Source organism: Pteronotus mesoamericanus, unplaced genomic scaffold (genome assembly GCF_021234165.1).
Source record: "Pteronotus mesoamericanus isolate MK-2021 breed Mesoamerican mustached bat unplaced genomic scaffold, CSHL_Meso_final contig_78, whole genome shotgun sequence".
Classification (NCBI taxonomy): domain Eukaryota; kingdom Metazoa; phylum Chordata; class Mammalia; order Chiroptera; family Mormoopidae; genus Pteronotus; species Pteronotus mesoamericanus.
The window spans coordinates 26,759,767-26,780,514 of record NW_026555258.1 but is presented as its reverse complement, the minus strand read 5'-3'; the positions used below and the strand labels follow the sequence as shown (position 1 = coordinate 26,780,514).

The 20,748-nt window shown below is 38.2% G+C and overlaps 1 protein-coding gene across 2 annotated transcripts in view; it reads right to left on the bottom strand.

Moving 5' to 3' along the window:
• Window positions 1–630: 630 nt before the first annotated feature.
• The window catches only part of ERP44 (endoplasmic reticulum protein 44), a 71,321-nt gene continuing 51,203 nt past the window's right edge, over window positions 631–20,748 (bottom strand). For both annotated transcript variants that reach the window (XM_054584612.1, XM_054584613.1), the window contains 3 exons: window positions 19,818–19,959; window positions 2,977–3,079; window positions 631–925 (listed from right to left, as the gene is read on the bottom strand). In XM_054584612.1, coding sequence (XP_054440587.1) covers window positions 824–925; window positions 2,977–3,079; window positions 19,818–19,959 — 347 coding nt within the window. In that variant the 3' untranslated portion in view covers window positions 631–823. The remainder of the gene's footprint in view (window positions 926–2,976; window positions 3,080–19,817; window positions 19,960–20,748) is intronic.

Genomic DNA, 20,748 nt, shown 5'->3' with positions numbered 1-20,748 from the left:
TGCTGGTTTTTCTCTTTGGAAAAAGTGTCAGGATAGGGGGAGCCTTGAAAGTCAGATAGCTCAATACTGGTAACCTGCTCCACTAGTATTTTCCTTTCCCAGATTTAGGTATAATTCAGAGTTTTAAATGCCATCCATATACCACTTTGTTAGACAAGCACATATAAATTTAATAACACCTTTCACTTTCTAAATTCATAAGGAGAATTCCTGCCAAATGTCCTGGCCTGTGGCTCTCCTCCTCTTCATAGTATGTTTAAGTTACACATTAAGAAGCCAAAATATACCCCTAAGGAATTTCCATAAGCAATATCCAACCAATCAGTAAAACACAGTACACAGTGTGAAAATTTTAATTTATTCCCCTCCCAAGTATCCAGAATATGTACCCCCTTAGCTTTGAGAAATGTGATAATGAAAATACCAACAGAACTGATCATATGTAAAGAGAAAAGAAAAGCACATAGTACACAGGAAACATCCCTAAGTCCTCCCTAACCTAGTTGTGCAAGTTAATGGTATGTTTCTGGCAATGTTGCCTTTCAGTTGATTTATAAAAATTTTACAGGACAGACTTAAAGCAGATAGGCCTCTGATTTTTGGTTGGTTTTTTTTTTAAAACCCTAAAAGATTTTTAAAAAGAGACTATATCAAGTGACAATGCATTCTGAGTCGGGGGAGAAAAAAAAATTAAAAACCCAAAACTTCTTTCAGTTTATTCAAAATAAAAATACACATAGAATTATGAAAATATAGGTTTACTATTTCCACCATGTAAGTTGATGCTGCTGTCTGAAAGGCTTTCCAATTGTTTTTCAAGTTTTTAAAGCTCATCGCGATCTCTCAGTAGAGTGTACCTATATTCGCTGGGCGCCAGTTTCTGGAAGGAGCTCTCAGGGGGACTACTTGCTACATCTTGGACTTCCTATAAGAGAAGAACAAAACACTTTAATGGCAATATATTTTATGGACTTACAATACTTCAGTAAGAGTATAGATGAATAGTAGTTGCTCTATAATTATTCGCTTAATAATCAATAAAAGATAGGGACTGTGTGCCAAAGACAGGAGTTATGTTTGAAATCTTGCTTTCCTCACTTCATAAGCTTTTACACAGCTCTTCCAGGGCAGGGTTGCCACAGAGTCACGAACTACAAGCCTGTTGACAGTTCCTGGGATGCAGTGGAAAGAAACAAAATACCTGACACCTGGGCGCTTTCCTAGAATATTCTATAGCGGCAGCACAAGTCCTAGTACATTGGTGTAAACCCTTCTCCCTTACAAACAACTGGTAAGAGGATTAAAGGCACCTATTCTGTAGCTAGAATTACACTTTCCTGGATGCCAGAAATAATCAAAACTAAATTGACATAAGGAGGAAAACAAGCACTTCAATCCTGCAAGGAACTAATTTCTCCATTATTTTACTTGTACACAGATGGCAATAAAAATCCCCAGTGGAACTATAGGAGGGACTTCCCAGAGTTTCTACGAAAAAGCAGTGTAGTCTATCCTTTATTTCCATGATGTAAGCTCTTCAGGAGTAAACCTGGTTGTCATTGTTTTAATATCCCCTGGAATTAAGGTAGGCATATAGTATGTACATTACATCCTGTATCTAATGGCGTATTCCTGTTATAATGATAAACGATGTGCCTACAACCTTCCCATATAACTCTGTCATGTTCTACTTCCCCAATATATTTTTAATTTATTTTTTGTTGAGATGTATGTTTGGTTTAATTTAGCTGAAATTATATTACTATTAAACAAACATGTATTGCAGTATTTGGTGCCATAAGTACACAAAGATTAATAAATAAAATACAAGGAGTTCAACTAATGCATAAGTCGAAACAAATCAGGATAATACAATAATGATAAACTACATTTTTTCTTAATCTGATAAAACACTAAGCAGTCCTCCTTTTCCAATGAAAATAATCCCCTTAGCGTTTTTGCCAACAATTTGCTGCTTCTATAGTTGCTTAAATTATCAAAGAAAAACCTGACCTCGGATTTCAAGGGAAAAGCATGTCATCAAGTCCCTAAAGGGAAGTCCTGACTCTCAACTTAATTTGACTCAAAGTAAAGAATAAAATCACTTAGTCTTTATTTTTCTTTTATATGTGGAGGTTCTCTGGGCAAAATAGTGGATTGATGTTCTGGACATATGAAATAGAATTTGATAAATCTTCCCTCATGGTATAGTGGGAGAGAGAAATTGATAATGGATCAAAATGCAAATTTTGAGGTGTTTAACAAAGCAGGAACATAGAAATAGTGAAATCCTCGGTTAAAATATATGTATCTCTCAAATACAAAGTGTCAAGCAATCTAAATCTTAAATGGAAAAGCTGCATTAAACCATAAGTTTTGAGCATTATGAATACTGTATCGGTGAGGGCTCTCAGGATGGCTTAGCAAGAAAACCAAGTCATTGTCTTCTTCACAGTGTGGTCAGTCTCCCAGCCACAGAAGATGGCTTGAACAATTAATGGAATCCACTGATTTCACTGATGAACCTGCTTCAATTTCCTATCTCCTACCTCTATTTGAAGCTAACTATTTTAACTCTTTCATTTTTTAATAGATGGGGGAAGGGAGGGAAGGAGAGAGAAACATCAATGGGTGGCTGCCTCTCATGTGCCCCCTGCTGGGGGCCTGGCCTGTAACTCAGGCATGTGCCCTGACTGGGAATCGAACCTGCGACCTTTGATTCACAGGCCAGCGCTCAATCCACGGAGCCACATCAGCCAGGGCTGTCTTTAACTCTTTCATAAACATATTCCACAGAAGGCATATTCAGACCAAAAAAACTATGCTGTAACATTCTTGAAGATCTATTTTGAACTATTTTGCAACTATTTTGAAGATCTAAAAATTTTTAAATTAATTTAAAAGGAACATAGTTTGTATATTATCTAGAGTCTGTTGAAAAGAGCAAAAGCTCCCACTGAAGAACAGGAGTCCTACCTGTCCCGGGGCTGTGTCGGTTGGGTCGGGGCCATGATGGAATTCTCTGTGAAGTTTTCCAGAATGTAAGTCAGATACGAACTGCTTGAGTTTCCCAGGAACTCTAAAACCAAAGTCAAATAAAAATTTAGCTTAAAACTGTTAAAATGAACTTACCTCTATTTTACCAACTTCAAATTAGTATTTTTTTTTTACATTTTACCTCTAATCCCACCTTCCTACCATGACTATTACAGGCCAGATGTATGGCAAACATTTTATCCAGTCGTGACCTTATCTAGGTACTCATATTTGTGTTCTAATTCCTGCACTTGTTTCACAGAAATTTTTCTATGCTTATCGTTTTCACAAATGCATGAGAGTCTACCAAGATGCTATCTTAAGTCTTACTTAACCATCCCTTGTTGTTGGGCATTTATATATTTTCCTTAATCGATATAACTAAAAACACATTCTGCAAAACAGGGTTCAAGGGAAACATAGTATTAACCACCTACAACTATGTAGCTTTATAACCAGAGTCCTACAAAAAACCCTAGAACAAAAATAGTAGCACTGTTTAGCTTCCACCAGCATCCGAGCCTGTGACCCCATGCGGCCTTAACCTGGAGCTTGTAAGTCATTTGAGAGCCAGGTCCTTGAGGGCATTCATGGTCAGTGGGGCCAGTTTTAACAAATAATCTAAGGCAGGGTATAGCATTTTCATTTTCTTTTCCCTTAAACACAGGCGGAAATTTCTTCACGACTTCTTTAACCACAGGGGCAGCTTCACTGGATAGCTTAGCATTGTGAAAAGCAAAAGCACTTTTCAAGGTCATGAAGCTGGCTTTTTTTGTTTGTTTGCTTTTTGAAGTCTTCACACACCACCAAGGCATGCTACTCAATGGTGAAAAAGCTTTCTTTTGGCTTCAAAACATTCTTAAGAAAATAACATGAACCAGCACAATTCACTGAATATTGACATCACTGGGCTCATTGCTAATCAGGGTATAAGAAAATCCTGCAGTTCAAAGATGTGCATTGCAGCAAAACGGACCATTAAAAGGCTAGGTGGACACACACACACACACACAGACGCACGCGTGCACACACCGCAGCAGGCTTGTGTAACATTGTTTCATTGTAACATTAAAGAGAAAAAAGAAAATGGATTCCTGGTGGGGGCCACTGTCTGTGTGGGGTTCCCCAGGGGACCCCGTCACCTCCCAGCGTGCGCACTGAGGTGAACGGGTGTGTCGACGTTGTCCTAGTGTGACTGCGAGTGTGTGTGAGCGCACGCACGGAGGGAAGAGCACCGCATCTGGGGTGGGGTCCTGTCTTGCACCCTGAGCTGGAACAGGCAGGTTAGAAAATCATTATCTTGTTTTTATTCATCTTTCCTAAATATATGTATAGCTCACATTACAAAGTGTAGACAAATTATGTTTATAAAACATTAGTTTTTGCAGCTGCTTGTCTACTTGTTTATTCTTTGAAATCTAGACAGCACCCTTTGTCTTTTTTTATTAAAATTTGCTCTGCTAATTTGATAAGTAAAAGACATCTGCATTTTTCCATTGTTTTAATTTATATTTCTGCTCATATGAATTGTCATTACTGGGATTGTGATATTTTAAAAAATTTGTTATATATATTTAAATAGAAATCCTTTAGTTTTCAAATCTGTCACAACAATTATAGTGAGGGTCAACAAACACTTTAATTCTTTCAGTAGAACTGACTCAGTTTTAAAATAATTTTTTGGAGCAAAGAATAGCTGGCTGGTGTTAATATTACCAGTTTCTTTTTCTTTGTATCCTTCCCTGGGGTCCTGCAAGCCCTGTTTCTTCCCTTCAATAACTCCCACTGAGATGTACCAACCAATAACTTCATTGTACACCCATTTTGGCTCCCCACTAGCTCCAATGCAACAGAGAACAGCAGGTGCCAAATGCACAGTTTACAAATACAAATGACTGTCAGGTAGCCGTATTGACAGGCCGCCTCTGAAAGGTTCTCTGCTGCTGAAGACATTGCGCATGCACCAGAGATAAACACTGAGAGGAGATCAATTTAAATTTAATCTGACATCATCTACTGTCACCACAGCAAAACACTAAAATGTAACCGTTCAGTTCAAAGATTGCAAATGGTCCACAATATTTAAGGTGTTAAAGCGCCCATTAGTCTGTTAGTTTATAAGGTCCAAAGACATTCACAACCAAGCCGTGTGAACTGCTTCTGCTGGTCAAGAAATGATAATTAAATCTTAAATGTAACAAATCCATAGAGAACACTCAAAGCAAATTTTTCACAAATTTGATTTTCCCCCTTGTCAACAAATGAGAAGAGAGAAAGAATTGTGAGCAAGAGGCAAGGACAAGGGAGACAGGATGTTTCTGAATTGAAGGGCAGAGAAACAGATGACAAAAGAGCTCTTATCCAGCTTGCGGCCAGAAACTAGCCATTGTTATTAAGCAACAATCAGTGAATCAACAGTAAATTGTCAAGAAAACAGACAACACGGTTATCTGCTGAAAAGGAAAATAAGCGGACCCTGGCTATAATAAATTCAATTGTATTTCCACACTTTAGGGTAAATTTTTCTAATTAAAACACCTAGGTATTTCCCATCCTCCAAGCACTTTGTTTGTTTACAATCTTTATTTTTTTAGGTGATGCAAAATTCAGACACAGTAAAATGCACAAATGTTAAGTGTAACATTAAACAAACTTTGAGAGATGCATACAAGATAAGCATTTCTACTATTTAAAAAATTTCCATATAGTAGAACTTAGTCTTTTAGGCTTCTAGTTCTGAGTTTTAACATATGCATATAAGCATCTTGTTACCACCTCCAGAAACAGGATACAGAATAATTCCTACACTATTTTTTCAGTCAGACCTTCCACTTCCCCCAACTCCTGCCAACATTGATCGGTTCTCTCTGTTCCCATAATCTGCCTTTCCCAGAAAGTCACACACATGGACTCATATAGTATGTAATCATGAGAATGGCTTCTTCTATTTAGCATACTGCATTTGAGATTCATCCATTTTGTTTCATCTATAAAAATGTTTGTTCCTTTATTTATTGCTGAATAGTATTCCACTAAGTGTATATATACAATTAGTTTATCCATACACCCACTGAAGGACATTTGGGTTCTTTCAAGATTTTGGTGATTTTGAACAATGCTACTACAAACACTTGTGTACAGGTTTATGTGTGAAAGCAGTTTATTTCTTTAGGAAAAATATTGGATTATATGGGAGGAATCAGTTTAACTTTTTAAGAAACTGCCAAATTGTTTTCCAGGGTGGCTGTATCATTTTGCAATCCCACAGCGATATCTAAGAGTTTCAGTTGCCCCATATCTTCAAGAACACCTGGTATTATCAGTATTTTTACTTAGCCATTCTAAAAGATGTAGAATTGGATCTCATTATGGTTTTAATTTCTCTAATGACCAATCGCATTGAGCATCTTTTCATGTTATTTGCCATTCATGTATCTGCAGAAATTTTGGATGAAGGCCAATTAATTAAATTTTTTTAATGGATGGTGCTTTTGGTGTTTTTTCTAAGAACTCTGTCTAACCACAGGTCAATGAAGAATTTCTACTACATTTATTTCTAAGACTTTTCAATCTTCCCTTTAACATTTAGGTCTAAGATCAATTCTAAGTTAATTTTTTATAGGAGGAATTCCTTGTTTGGTATGAGGATGTTCAGGTGGTCCAGCACCATTCACTGAAAAAATTATCCTTCTCTATTGAATTGTGTTTGCACTTTAAAAAAAATCAATTACTACATGTGTGTCTATTGATAGACTCTATTCTGTTCCACAGCTCTGTGTACCTATTTTTTCACCAACACTAAACTATCTTAATTATTTTAGCTTTATAATATGTCTTAATATGGATAGTATGAATCCTCTGACTTTTGTTTCTTTTTCAACACTGTTTTGGTTACGTAGTTTTATCTTTTTTTCAATTTTATTTTTTAATTATATTTTATTGATTATGCTATTATACTTGTCCCAATTTTCTCCTTTGCCCCCATCCACCCAGCACCCCCCACCCCCTCAGGCAATCCCCCCACCATTGTTCATGCCCATGGGTCATGCGTTTAAGTTCTTTGGCTACTCCACTTCCTACACTGTACTTAACATCCCCATGGCTATTCTGTAACTATGTATTTGTACTTCTTATATAAATTTTAGAATCAGCTGAGATTCTGAATGAGATTCTATTAAATTTACTGATAAGTTTGGGGAGAATTGACATCTTAAAAGTATTGAATTTTCCAATCCATAAACACAGTATGTTTCTTTTTTATTCTGGTTGTCTTTGATTTTTTTAATCAGCATTCAGCATAAAGATGCTGCACATATTTTGTTGGATTTATACCTAGGTAGTTTTTCCTCTTTTATAAATGGTACTTTAACAGTTTGCTGGTTTCCAATTGTTCACTGCTAGTGTATAGAAATAATAATTTTTAAAAAGTTAATCTTGTATCCTACTAAAATCCCTTGTTAGGTCTAGCTTTTTTGTAAATTCTTTAGGAATTTCTACATACACAATCATGTCATCTACAAAAAAAAGATAGTTTCTTTCCAGTTTAAACATCTTTTGTTTATGTATTTGGCGTTAAATAATTTTTTATCAATTATAGTTGACATACAATATTATATTAGTTTCAGAAGTTACCCCAATGATTAGACATTATATAATTTACTAAGTGATCACCTTGATAAATTTAGTATCCATGTGACACCATACACAGTTATGATAATACTCCTCACTATATTCCCTATGCTGTACTTTACATGCCCATGACAATGTGTGCTTCTTAATTCCTTTACCTTTTTCACCCATTTCCCTCAACCTCCCTGCCATGTGGCAAGTCAAAATGTTCTTTGTATCTGTGAGTAGGTATTTTTTGCTTTTGATTCTCAATGATAGCTTTGCAGGGTATAGTAATCTTGGTTGTAGGTATATACCTGCTTTTTATCACTTTGAATATTTCTTGCCAATCTCTTCTGGTCTGCAAAGTTTCTGTTGAGAAGCTTTGGGAGTCCTCTTGTAGATAACTGCTTTCCTCATGCTGCTTTTAAAATTCTCTTTGTCTTTATCCTTTAATTATGATATGTCTTGGTGTGGGTCTCTTTGGGTTCACCTTGTTTGGGCCTCACTGTGCTTCCTGAACTTGTATGTCTGCTTCCTTCACCAGGTTAAGAAAGTTTTCCATTATTATTTTTTCACATAGTTTTTCAATTTCTTGCTCTCTCCCTTCTCCTTCTGCACCCCCTGATGCAAATGTGGTATACTTGAAGTTGTCCCAGAAACTCCTTATATTATCCTTTTTTTTTTTTCACTTTTGCTGCTCTGATTGGGTACTTTCTGCTTCCTTATCTTCCAGATTTCTGATTTGATACTCTACTTTATCTACTCTACTGTTGATTCCCTGTAATGTATTCTTCATTTCAGTTAATGCATTCCTCATTTCTGACTGGTTCTTTTTTGTTTCGTATCTCTGTTTTTATGTTTCCTTTCTCTCTGTTGACATTCTCACTAAGTTCATTTACCCTTTCCCTAAGTTTATTGTGCACCCTTATAATCAAGGTTTTGAAGTCTGCATCTAGTAGATTCTTGTCTCCATTTTGTTTAGGTCTTTTTTGGGAGTTTTGTTCTGTTCTTTCACTTGGGACATATTTCTTTGTCCCCTCATATTGGCAGCCTCCCTGTGTTTGCTTCTGTGCATTAGGTAGGGCTGCTATGTCTCCTGGGCTTGGTAGAGTGTGGTATTACATAGTAGGTGTCCTGTAGGTCCAGTGGCACAGCCTGCCTGTTCACCTGAGCTGGGCACTCCCAGTCTTGATGTGGTTTCTTCTTTACACTTTTATCTGTAGGTCTTCCATTCAACTAAATTTCAGGCAGCTCTGACTGATGGTTGTTCTATAGTGTAGCTGTAATTTTGATGTGGTTGTGGGAGGATTTGAGTACCTTGTTTACCTATGCTCCCATCTTGACTGGAACTAGATGCAGAGGCTCAGGCCTCACTCTCTCCTGACTGTCCAGTGATGGCTCTACCACTGTAGTGTACTCCTTACAGCCTCTTGAACATCTTTTATTAACATTCATAGGACTTCAGTATCGCACTGAATAGAACTGGTGATAATGGACATCTTCATAAAAAAACAGTAAAATACTTAGGAATAAATTTAGCCAAGGAGCTGAAATATCTATAAACTGAAAACTATAAAACACCGACGGAAGAAGACACAGATAAATGGAAAGATATCCTGTACTCATGGATTAGAATAATTAATATTGTTAAAATGTTCTTACTACCTATAGTGATCTACAGATTCAATGCAGTCCCTATCAAAATTCCAATGACATTTTCATAGAAATAGAAAAAGCAATTCTGAAATTCATATGGAAAAGACCTCAAAAGCCAAAGCAATCTTGAGCAGGAAGAACAAAGATGGAAGCGTCACACTGCCTGGTTTCAAAATACATGACAAAGCTATTGTGTTCAAAACAGTTTGGTACTAGTATTTAAAAAAGGCATATCAACCAATGTAATAGAATACAAAGCCCAGGAATAAATCCACACTTTCACAGTCAACTAATCTTTGACAGAAGTGTCAAGAATGCACAATGGTGAACGAAGAGTTCTTTCAAATAAATGGTGCTGGGAAAACTGGATAGCCACATACAGAAGAATAAAATTGGATCCATATTTCACTCATACACAAAAGCAACTCAAAATGGATAGACCAGTTAAGTGTGAGACCTGAAGCTCTAGAAGAAAACAGCAGGAAAAACTTCTTGACATTGACCTGGACAATGATTTTTTTGGATATGACCCTAAAAATCACAGGCAACAAAAACAAATGTAATTGTATCAAACTAAAAACCTTCTGCTTGGCCAAGAAAATAATCAACAGAGTGAAGAGACAACCTACAGAAAGGAATAAAAATATTTGCAAACCATATACCTGATAAGGGATTAGTATCTAATAACATATAAGGAACTAAAATAATTAATATTAAGAAAACCACCCGATTTTAAAATGGGCAAAGGGCCTAGACAAACAGCTAAGTTACATGAAAAGGTGCTCAACATCACTAATCATGGGGGAAATACAAATGAAAACCTCAAATGAGCTATCACCTCACACTTGTTAGAATGGCTATTTAAAAAAGACAAAAAGACAACGAAGTATTGGCAAGGATGGGAAGAAAAGGGAATTCTTGTACACTGTTCCTGAAAATTTAAACTGGCATAGTTATATGGAAGACAATATGGAGGTTCCTCAAAAAATTACAAATAGAACTACCATATGATCCAGTAATTCCACTTCTGGGAACAGACCCAAAGGAAATGAAGTCAGTATCTTGGAGCAATATCTGCACTTCCATATTCACTGTGGCATTATTCACAATAGCCAAGAGAGAGAAGCAACCCAAGTTTTTATCGATCAATGAATGGAAAAGGAAAATGTGGTGTGTACATGTATATGTAAAAACACACACAGACACAGACACACACACACACATGAATATTATTCAGCCTTAACAAAGAAGGGAATCCTGTCAGCTGTGACAAAATAGATGACTCTTGAGATACCGTGCTAACTGAATCAAGCCAGGCACAGAAAGACAAATATTACATGATCTCACTTATATGTGGAATGCTAAAAAAATGAAACTCATAGAAACAGAGGGTAGACTGGTGGTTACCAGAACCTGGGGAATGGGGAAATGGGAAAAGGTATAGCATGGTGACTATAGTTATTTATTAATGCCATATTATATATTGATACTTGACATTTGCTGAGAGAGTAGACTTAATTTTTGGAAGAAAAAAATAAGTGTAACTATGCAAAGTAATGGCTATCTTAATTAGCTTGATTATGGTGGTGATTTTACAATACATATACACATCAAAATATGTTGTTACCTTAAATACATACAATTTTTTCAATTATACCTCAATAAAACTGGGAAAAGGGGGGGCATATAACTTGGGGTGGAGAGGGAACCAATCTATATGAGTTGAGCCAATCAGAAGTCTGAAGAATTTGAACTAAGAGACATAAGGAACATAGACAATTTAGAGTTACCAAGTCAGAAGAGAGCAGCGGGCCTAACACTCTCCAGTGGCACAGCCGCGCTGCACCTCCTGCAGTCCTGCTCCTTTCCACTTTCCCATAGGACTTCTGCACAAACCCCTTCTTTTGAGCTCCATGGAGTGAGCTTCCATTCCTTACAACTGCATGCCCTTAGTCAGCAATGGAACTGTCCAACAGGACCTTCTGTGAAGGTGGAAAATGTTGTATGTCTATGCTATCAAGTATAGTGGCCACTGCCTATGTGTGGCCATTGAGCACTTGAAATGGGTTACAGTGCCTGAGAAACTAAATTTTGTATCATTTCAATTAATCGAAACTCAAGTATTCATATACCTAGTAGTTATCATGTCGGACAGCACTGTGATTATTACTGTAAGGGTCCAAGACAAAAAAGCATAATCAGTAGAAGAAAATGAAAGAGCTAAAAAATGAATACTATGATGGTATCATAGAATCCAAGTAGAGAGTGTTCTAGAGCACCAAAAACTGTGAGGATGTCAAGGAGGATAAGTCTGGTAAAGTTCCATTAGTAGCAGTGTTACTTATTTTTTTATGGGAAAGACCTGGATTTAAATAACAGGGGTTATTTAAATAAATCATCAAACAATCCATTCAAAGGCAAACTAGCTAGCCATTAAAAATAATGGGAAATATTAATGGCATGGGAAGATATTTATAAAAAACTATGGTACATTTACACAGTAGAATACTACAGAGCAGAAAGAAAGAGTGAGCTACTACCCTTCGTGACGGCATGGATGGAACTGGAGAGCATTATGTTAAGTAAAATAAGACAGGGGGTGAAAAACAAATACCATATAATCTCACCTATAAGTGGAATCTAATCAATAAAACAAACAAGCAAGAAAAATATAACCAGCAACATTGAAAGAAAAACAAAACAACAATAACCAGAGGGGAGGAGGAAGTGGGTAACGGGAAAAAGAAGGGGAAGGGTCAAGTCAAGGAACATGTATAGAGGACCCATGGACAAAGTCAAAATGGGGAAGGATTGAGGGTGGGAGGTGGGAGGTAGGAGGTGGGGGTGGGTGGAGCAGGGGAAAGTGGTGGCGGGAAAATGGAGACAAATGTATTTGAACAATAAAAAAAAAAGGAAAACTCATAAAATAGCATGGCCCCGATTTTATAACACACACACATGTGAGTGGCTTTCTGATTTGTGGATTTATGGGTGATTTTTAATTTATACTTAGGTACTTATTAACTTTCAGAATTATCTACAAAGAACATAATCAGTTGTTTTTCTTGCTTATTCATTAATATGCTGAATTGCATTGATTGGTTTTTGAATCTTGAACCGGACTTACATGTTTGGGATAAAGCCCGCTTGGTTGTGATATATTATTCTTTTATTACATATTTCTGGATTCAATTTCCTAATGTGTACTACTTTTAACTCAACTTACACAATAATGTAGTACAAACTCATTAAATGTTTTACAGTGTAAAAAGCACTGCTTTTGCCATTTAAGTTATTTAACTTCTTTGAGCTTCAGCTTTCTAATATGTAAAATGAGAACAACTGCTTTATTTAACTTATATTGTTTTTATACAGACTTTCATTTGAATTCAGGTAGATTACAGCATATAACCACAGCTAGCCTTATAATTGCACCTACCATATATCATACACTGTTCTGAGAATTATAGATACACACATTTAGTTAACGGTTACAACAACCCGATAGAGTAGACACTATTACTATTCCCATTTTACAGGCGAGGAAACTGAGGCATAGGGATGGTAAGAAATTGCCCAGGGTGATATAACTAACAGGTAACAGGCACTCAAATGTAAGCAGTCTGAATCTAGAGTCTGAGCACCTAAATGCTAAATTATACTGCCTTTACTGACCTCTTGGAGCTTAACTTCTTTATTCCAAAAATGGAAACAATACCTATTTTGTACTAAGAACACACAAAGTGTAAGGTAGGGCTGGTACAGTGCCTGGCTCAGCCTAGGCTTGGTGTCTTCTGCTGGAAGGACAAAATAAGGTAAAATATACTGGTATAATTTGTGAAATACACAGTACTTATAAGTAGATAATCAACATCAGTTGTATGTTTATGTCCTTGAGAATAAAAATGGTGCTTAATGACTCAGGGCACTGTATGGCCCAGTGCCTGAAAAGAAAGACATACTGAGAAAATCAAAACCACAGAGGTGAATCGGAGAGACGGGGAACAACAGAGTAAATGGATAGCTGATAAATATTTGGATACATTACAGATGTGCAGATACATACATTCAAAGTAGTCAAACACTTATAATAAACAGATTAAACTAAAAGAAAATTAATCAAAACATTTATTGAACATCTTAATGCTGTCACAAAGCAGTTGGTATAGTAGAAGATAATAAAAACTAAATAAATAAAATTTGCCTTTTAAGAAGCTTTCTCAGTATACCAATATTTTTTTCCACTGGAAAGTCTCAGTTGGGTCAAAAAGAAGGACCCCCGGAGATAATGATGAAAAAAACCAGATTCTCAGAGATCAAAGGGACTTAATGGTGATCTGGTTAAAATTTGTTTTCTTCCTCTCCCTCCCAATTCTTTATTATTCCATCCAATTCCTGGTTTGCTCCCTTCAGGCTCCAGGGGGCAAGCTAATTTGCATAGCAGGTGACCAAGTTGCCTATGTAGGAAGGCACCTGCCCCTCGTTCTCATTTCGCGGGCCTCTCAGCTCCTCGCTGCAGCCGCCCGACTCTCACCTGCCACCGATGCAGCCAGTCAGCTGCCGCCAACCTTCCCGGACTGTGCTGTTTAAACAATTATGATCATAATTTTCAGCGATTTAATGATTTGGAATAAATAGAGCCCAGAATTGGTGAACTCATTAGCATTAGAATAGCCTGTCACACTTTCCTAGGAGTAACCTGAAGCCTGGCCTGCTTGCTGCTTTTTCAAAGTCACGGGGCCCCAGGGGCAGGGCAGCTATCTAAGAACTTCAGTAACATACAGATGGCCGGGTATTTGCTGGCCACAATTTTTTAGAAGGTAAGTTTCTCTTCAAAGTCCTTCAGCAGTTTTAAACCATACCCTATCACCTATTCTCTTCTCTCAGGGCTACAGAGCATTTCCCAGACCTGTCCCCAGGTATTCACAGGTTCTGAAATTACCCTCCACTCTTTTCCTATCTCCACCTAGAATCTATTCCTTCACATTTGGCAAGGAACCAATCTGTTCAAACTATAGAAAGGAACAAATGGCCCTGGCTGGTGTGGCTCAGTGGACTGAGTGCCATCCTGCGAACCAAAGGGTCGCCGGTGTGAGTCCCAGTCAGGGCACATGCCTGGGTTACAGGCCAAGTCCCCAGTAGGCGGTGTGCTAGAGACAATCACACATTGATGTTTCTTTCTCTCTCTTTCTCCCTCCCTTGCCCTCTCTCTAAAACAAACAAATAAACAACAACAACAAAAAACCCAAATGACTCACAGACCTGTGATTTAGTTTCAGGTACTAGTAAGTATTCTCTTCAAACATCTTTCCCATTCATACTTACACTGCTTTTTATATGTACTGATAATGTAACTGATTTGGGATCAAATGTCATGAGCTTAGGCTTCAGGGTTCAATATACTCAGACATGAACCCGAGCCCTGCCACTAATTAGTTATATGGCCTTCACTGACTATGCTGCCTCCCTAAGCCTCAGTTTCTCCCGAAGGGAAGAAGCAAAGAGAAGAGTCATAGTACCCCAATGCCAATGCCTACCTCTGGCATGGAAGACCACACCGTGAATCCGCTTTCTCTTTCCTTATTACAACCTTACTTCTTCCATATGACCCCAGAAATGCTGAGTTACTAAGTAAAAGTAATAGTAATTACAGTAATTTATGGAAACTGCTTATCATTTAAGCCTTAATTACTGTGCAGCACAATAACAATTATGCAAGCCATTAAATTTGTCAGATTCACTTTGCTGCATGTTTTATTTGATTTTTAACAGTAACGTCTATTCACATAGGCTCACTTTGTAGTTCACACAGCATGTGCTTTCTTACAATTAAAAAAATATTAGCAGGAACAGTGCCTAGAAGGGGAAATCAGGCACCTAAGGGAGAACTTAAAGAAGTAATTTGTTTCAAAGAGCTTCAAATAGTCACTTCTCTTATCTCCCTCCCTACTGATAGGACTAATTACTTGCAGGATGGGAGAGGAACATTTCCCATTTCCAGATTTCTTTGGAGAATCTTATTGGCTCAGTTCCTTTTTGCACCACGGCTCAAGTACAGTGCTGCCAGCAGATAGATGAGCTTTTCAAGGGCAAGTATCCACTGCCTGGTCCAGTGAACTACAGCTGGAGAGCAGAGGGGCTGGGTCATGTCTTAAGGATACAACCACTTTTTATTTTGGCTTCCCTGACAGGCACCAAAATACACTTAGAAGTGACACAGGGAGATCAGGTCAGATCACTGGGGAGGGGCAGGAAGAGGCTCTAGGAGGACGTTGCCAGAGGCAATCGGGAGCAGCCCAGGATGGGGTTGGCTGAGAAGCTGACTTTCTCCAGAGTGCATGGAATTATGGGCCAGAAGGTTTAAAATAAAAGAAGGGTTCTCTGGCTCTCTTCTCTCTCTCTTCCTCGAGGAGGGCTGGATGATCGTGCTGCAGCTGCCTGCTTTTCCCAAAGAACGGTATTTTGGATGAATTTTGGGTGGGAGAAGAAATTCCAGGGACAGCCTGGGACTGGGCTGGCCTGGCAGAGGGTGGCCGGATTATTCTTACTTTGGTGCTCTCGAGGTGATGGGCTCTGAGGCAGAACCCTGCCATTCTTCCAAAATTGTGTAACTTTTGTATCTTACATTGTTTTCATTTGTAAACTAATCCTATAGAAATAATTTAAAACCGAGGGAGTGATAGCAGGACTCAGATGTTAAAGATTCTGGCCTTAATTAATAGGCTTAAGTGATTAAAGCTGTAGTGACTAGTGTCTGTGGAAAACCAGTATTTCAAAAGTATGTAGCTTTCGAATAAAGACTCCTTTCCTTTATCGCCGAATCTTTGCCTCCAGAATTTTGCCTACAGGGTGGCGGTGGGCAGCAGAACCCCACTTGCTGTTCAGTAACAGAAGTGCCAAAGTGTTTTTAAAACTGACATCAGAACTGGAGGAGAAAACTTAGGACAGCCAAGATGGAATTCCCCACGGGCTTCCCTTGGTGTGTAACACAACGTGTCTAGGAATAAAAGCCAAAGTTCAGCGTATACCAAGTGGGGTAAAAGTAGGTTTACAGTTGTTCATATGGAAAACAATAAATAATAATGCAAGAGTAAACTGTTTTGCATACTCGCAACTGAAAAGCTACTTTTGCCCCAGGCTGTAGTTCTGTTAAGGATTAGGAAACCTAATCATTTAGCCAGCATCCTGCTGACTTCCATTAAACTTTGTAAGTAGGGCTGTGGGTTTCCAGTGGATAAACCCAACATTTATCCACTACTAGCATAGGGAAATGTGCTGATAAAATTATATATAAATGAGCCCTCAGTAAGGCAGCACTGTAAAGCCAAGCGGTCACTCTACCTGGAAGCTCCTGCAGTGAGCCCAGCCACTGAACTACCCTCTCTCCTAACTGCCTCGTTCTCTGAGCTTGAGCTTGCAGCTTCAGGACGCGAGCCCAGGAAGTGAGGGGAGGAGGACGCCCGCCAGCTAAGACATTTCCCTCTAGCCCAATAATCAATGTTCACACTTACTAAGGCCACTCTGTGAGTTCCGTTCTTACACAAGTGCCAGGATCTGGATCTTTAAGGTGGATTTCTGGGTAGTTACGCTTCCTTTTTATACCCAGCATAGTTCTGCTCCTGCTATTACCCCCCACCTCCCCACTCGCAGAAAGTGATGTTGCTCCTTTAGCGATACTTACAGACAAAAACAGAAGAGAACCTCAGCTGTCTTCGGCTGCTTCACTGCCACCACAGTCCCCCAGCAACCCCACAGAAAGGCCACCTCCTTCCTTTCCTCCTCACTGGAGAGGAAGAAGGCTATTTCCTTTTCTTTGCTTCCCATTTCCTCTGTGCTCCTTATGGCTCTGCTTTATCAATTAGCCCCCTTTTCCCTCTCTCTCCAATAACTCCTCACTCCATTTGATTCCCTTCCACAAGAATTTAATCATGATTAATTTCTTACTTTAAGGGGGAAATAAAAAGAAAAACTAAAACTTCACTTTATCCTATGTGTCTCTTGAACTATCCCCTCATTTTTCTTTCCCTTTCGAGGCTATCTTCTTGCAAGAATTTTCCTATCAAATCTTCACTTCCTCACCAAATACTCACTCTTCAATTCTTTGCAAGACAGTGGGTTTTTCTATTTGTTCTTTTCCTCCTCCTCCTTCTCCTTTATTTTTTGGCAGGGGCGGGGGGCAGGTCAAATCTAACAGATGCTCCATCCTTTCTGGTTGTGAGCATTCCTCCTGTTAGAAGTGCTCCTCCCTCTATTACCATATTACTCTTTTCTGGCTTTTTCTTTCCCTTTTTTGATTCCTCTTCCTCCTCAGTCTTTTGCTCATGTTCCTCTTCTGTCCTCCCTTTAAATGCTGGCATCATTCAGGGTCCAGTCTCAGCCCTGTTCCAGGTCATCTCGTGTGTTTCTACATCGTCAAGCTGTACCCTCATGCATTCAAGGTCCAGCCAGCGCTTATCCTCTCAACTCACTGCTCAGTCCCAGAGCCATGGAAGTGCCCTACTGGACACTCTTCTTTGGAGCCCACCGGCCCCTCAAATTCAATACACCAAGAAAAGGAACACATAATCTTTTCTCTTTTCAAATTATCTTTATGTATTAATTTGAGAGAGAGACAGAACCATCGATCTGTTGTTGCACCCACCCATACACTCATTGGCTGTCTCCTGAATGTGTCCTCACAGCGGATTAAACCCACAACCTTGGCTCATTGGAATGATGCTCTGAACCAACTGAGCTAGCCAGCCGGTGTCCAGAACTCATTATCTTTACCACAAGTTGCTGCTCCACTGAGTTTCCAAGCTCGATTAATGGCAACACAACCTGGTTAACTGTTCAAGTCACATTCCTGGCCATGAGGGCTGGCCTCTTCTCCCCTATTTATTAATATACCAAGTCTTCCTATTCCACCTACGAAATGTCTCAAAAATCCTGCTTCTCTCTAGCTTTTAATTTATTTAGGCAATTTGTTCACTCAAGAATCATCTACTGGTTATCTATCAACTCTTTCTGGGATTACTTAACAGTCTCCTAGATTCTCTTTTGACTCCCTCTAATCTATTCTCCAATTTGCATCTTGAAGGATCTTTAAAAAACAACCCCCTCACCAAAACTCTTCATTCGTTCTTCATTGTTTTCAAAACGATGTCAAACTTCTATAATACAGCATATAAGTGTTTTCATGAACTAGAGCCTGCTTACTTTTCCCTTGACCTCGTCCCTCCGCACTCTCCTTCCTATCCACTCACATTCAGCCAGCAGACTCTGTACTTGTTTCTGCCGATGTGGACTTTCTCCAAGTCCTGTCTCCTCATCTCCATGTTGTAACTTCTATAGATTTTAGGACCTACCCTAAGCATTAACATCTCCAGAAATCTTGGCTAGCAGATACTTCTCTGCTGAACTCTATCAGAGCATTTACCACATAAAACAACTGCCTGCTACCCTACTTGTTTCCTTTCTCTACTTAGTTGGGAGTTCTGGGAGGGTAGGAATCTAGTCTTAGTAAACTTTAAACCATTCGTTTATATTATACAGTGACTGCCATATAGAAGACTTTGATAACTTTTTAATGATTTAATAGGCTAAAATGATATTTGTTTGAGTGTAGGTAAAGTAGAAACAATTGTTTGCCAGTACTTTATGGTTTAGAACACATTAATTTTCTTAACAATCCCACTGGGTAGGCTGTACCATCAACCATATTTTAAGTGTAAAGAAATAAGAACAGAGAGGTTAAATGACATGCCCAAGGCAGGACTCAATTCTAGACTTCCTCTGTGCTACAACTGAGAATCTACCAAACAACCGCATCTCTGCTGAAATGTTTGGAAGTGGACGAGATAATTCATTCTGCGATAGGGCTGCAAATCATCCTTTAAATATGCAAGTTAATCTTCAGACATAAAAAAGCATAAATGAATTTTTAAAAGAAAAGGTCTAATTTGAATTAATACCACAGTATTGCTTACATTTTTCATATATGAAGAAACATCTCTACTTTTTACCATTGTATTTAACATCTCAGAAATTGATAAAAATTTAATAACTGTAACAAGGCTTATCTGCTCTTTCAAAGGTTTATATGCCCTTAGAAATGCCTAGTCATGGCCATTTTCTGGGTCTTAAATGCCATTAAGATACTTGCTGGACACAGTCACATGTAAGCAGCAATATTACCAATTTCCTTTGACCTGACCTAGGATTACATTCCACTTACCTTGATGTGCTGACAAAGACCAAACTCAATTCAGAACTAATTTCTCAAAGGCCGAAAATTTTCTTTTAGAGATTAATTTCCAAGCATTAGGATCACCTAATGATGGCATTTCTATAGGGATATATCATAATGCTCATTGTCAAGTATACTACACTTTAGAATGGAAAAAATAATAATCTTTTCCATCCAAATAATAAAGTATTACTATTCCCTCATGAGATTTAAAATATCCAAACAATTGTTTTCAGTTCATTTCTGAGACCTCAGAAATTTAAACAAAACCAAAATGCATACTTACAATACATCCTTGAAGTCTCCAAACACGTACATATGCCTAAAGCTGTCAATAGCGATCACAGGGCAATCTGCGGGCGTTTTCTGTATGTGCAGAAGAGGGTGTCTGAATTTGTCACAGTCAGCATGTAAAAAGTTTATTGTACCTTTAAAAGAAAGAGAATTCGGAGAGGGAGATTAGAATTTTCTTGTTTGTATTTTCGTAAGATTGCAAGTTCATACAAAGTATACACTAAAAAAACCCCAATGCTTTAGAGTAATATAGGTCACAAAAACTAAAACCTAAATATTACAACATTTAAAAGAGGTAGGGTTTAAGTTCTTAGGGCAGAGAGCATAATTTTCTTAAAAATTATATGAGCTCAACCTGAATTCACATAGTATAGTCAATTTTTAATTTTTCTTATATGAGTACTCTTCTGCTCTGTGGATTACCCAGGTCTGGGGAGCAGGTTTCCCCAGAAACTTGTGTCAGTTTGGGGAAACTGACACATGAACTGTTCTCCTGGGACCATATTCATTTCTTCAAGGATGCTTTCCAGTCCCTACTCGTTGGCTTTTAATCTAATTCAACCCCCAAAATATTTGCTAAGACACTAATACGGGTATGACCCTATACAATACCTTCAGTTTATTAGGTATGACTTTCTTCTGTAACTATAAAGGGAAAGTTGGTGATAACTCATATTGTTTTTTGATGCTTTGGAGAAGTCCACAGAGAACTCAACTTTCTTTCGTATAGGAATAAATGTTAATTAGACACTGTAAGTTCTTTCAGCAATATGCCTGGAACTATCTAAAGGACCAGGCAAGTATCAAGGTGCTAGAAGAAAGCGCCTAAGACTAACGGTGTCCACCCATAACCCCACTTTTCATGCAATTTGATTTTAGGGAGCTAAAACAACCATGGTTTAAAAAGAAAAGTCACTGTTTTA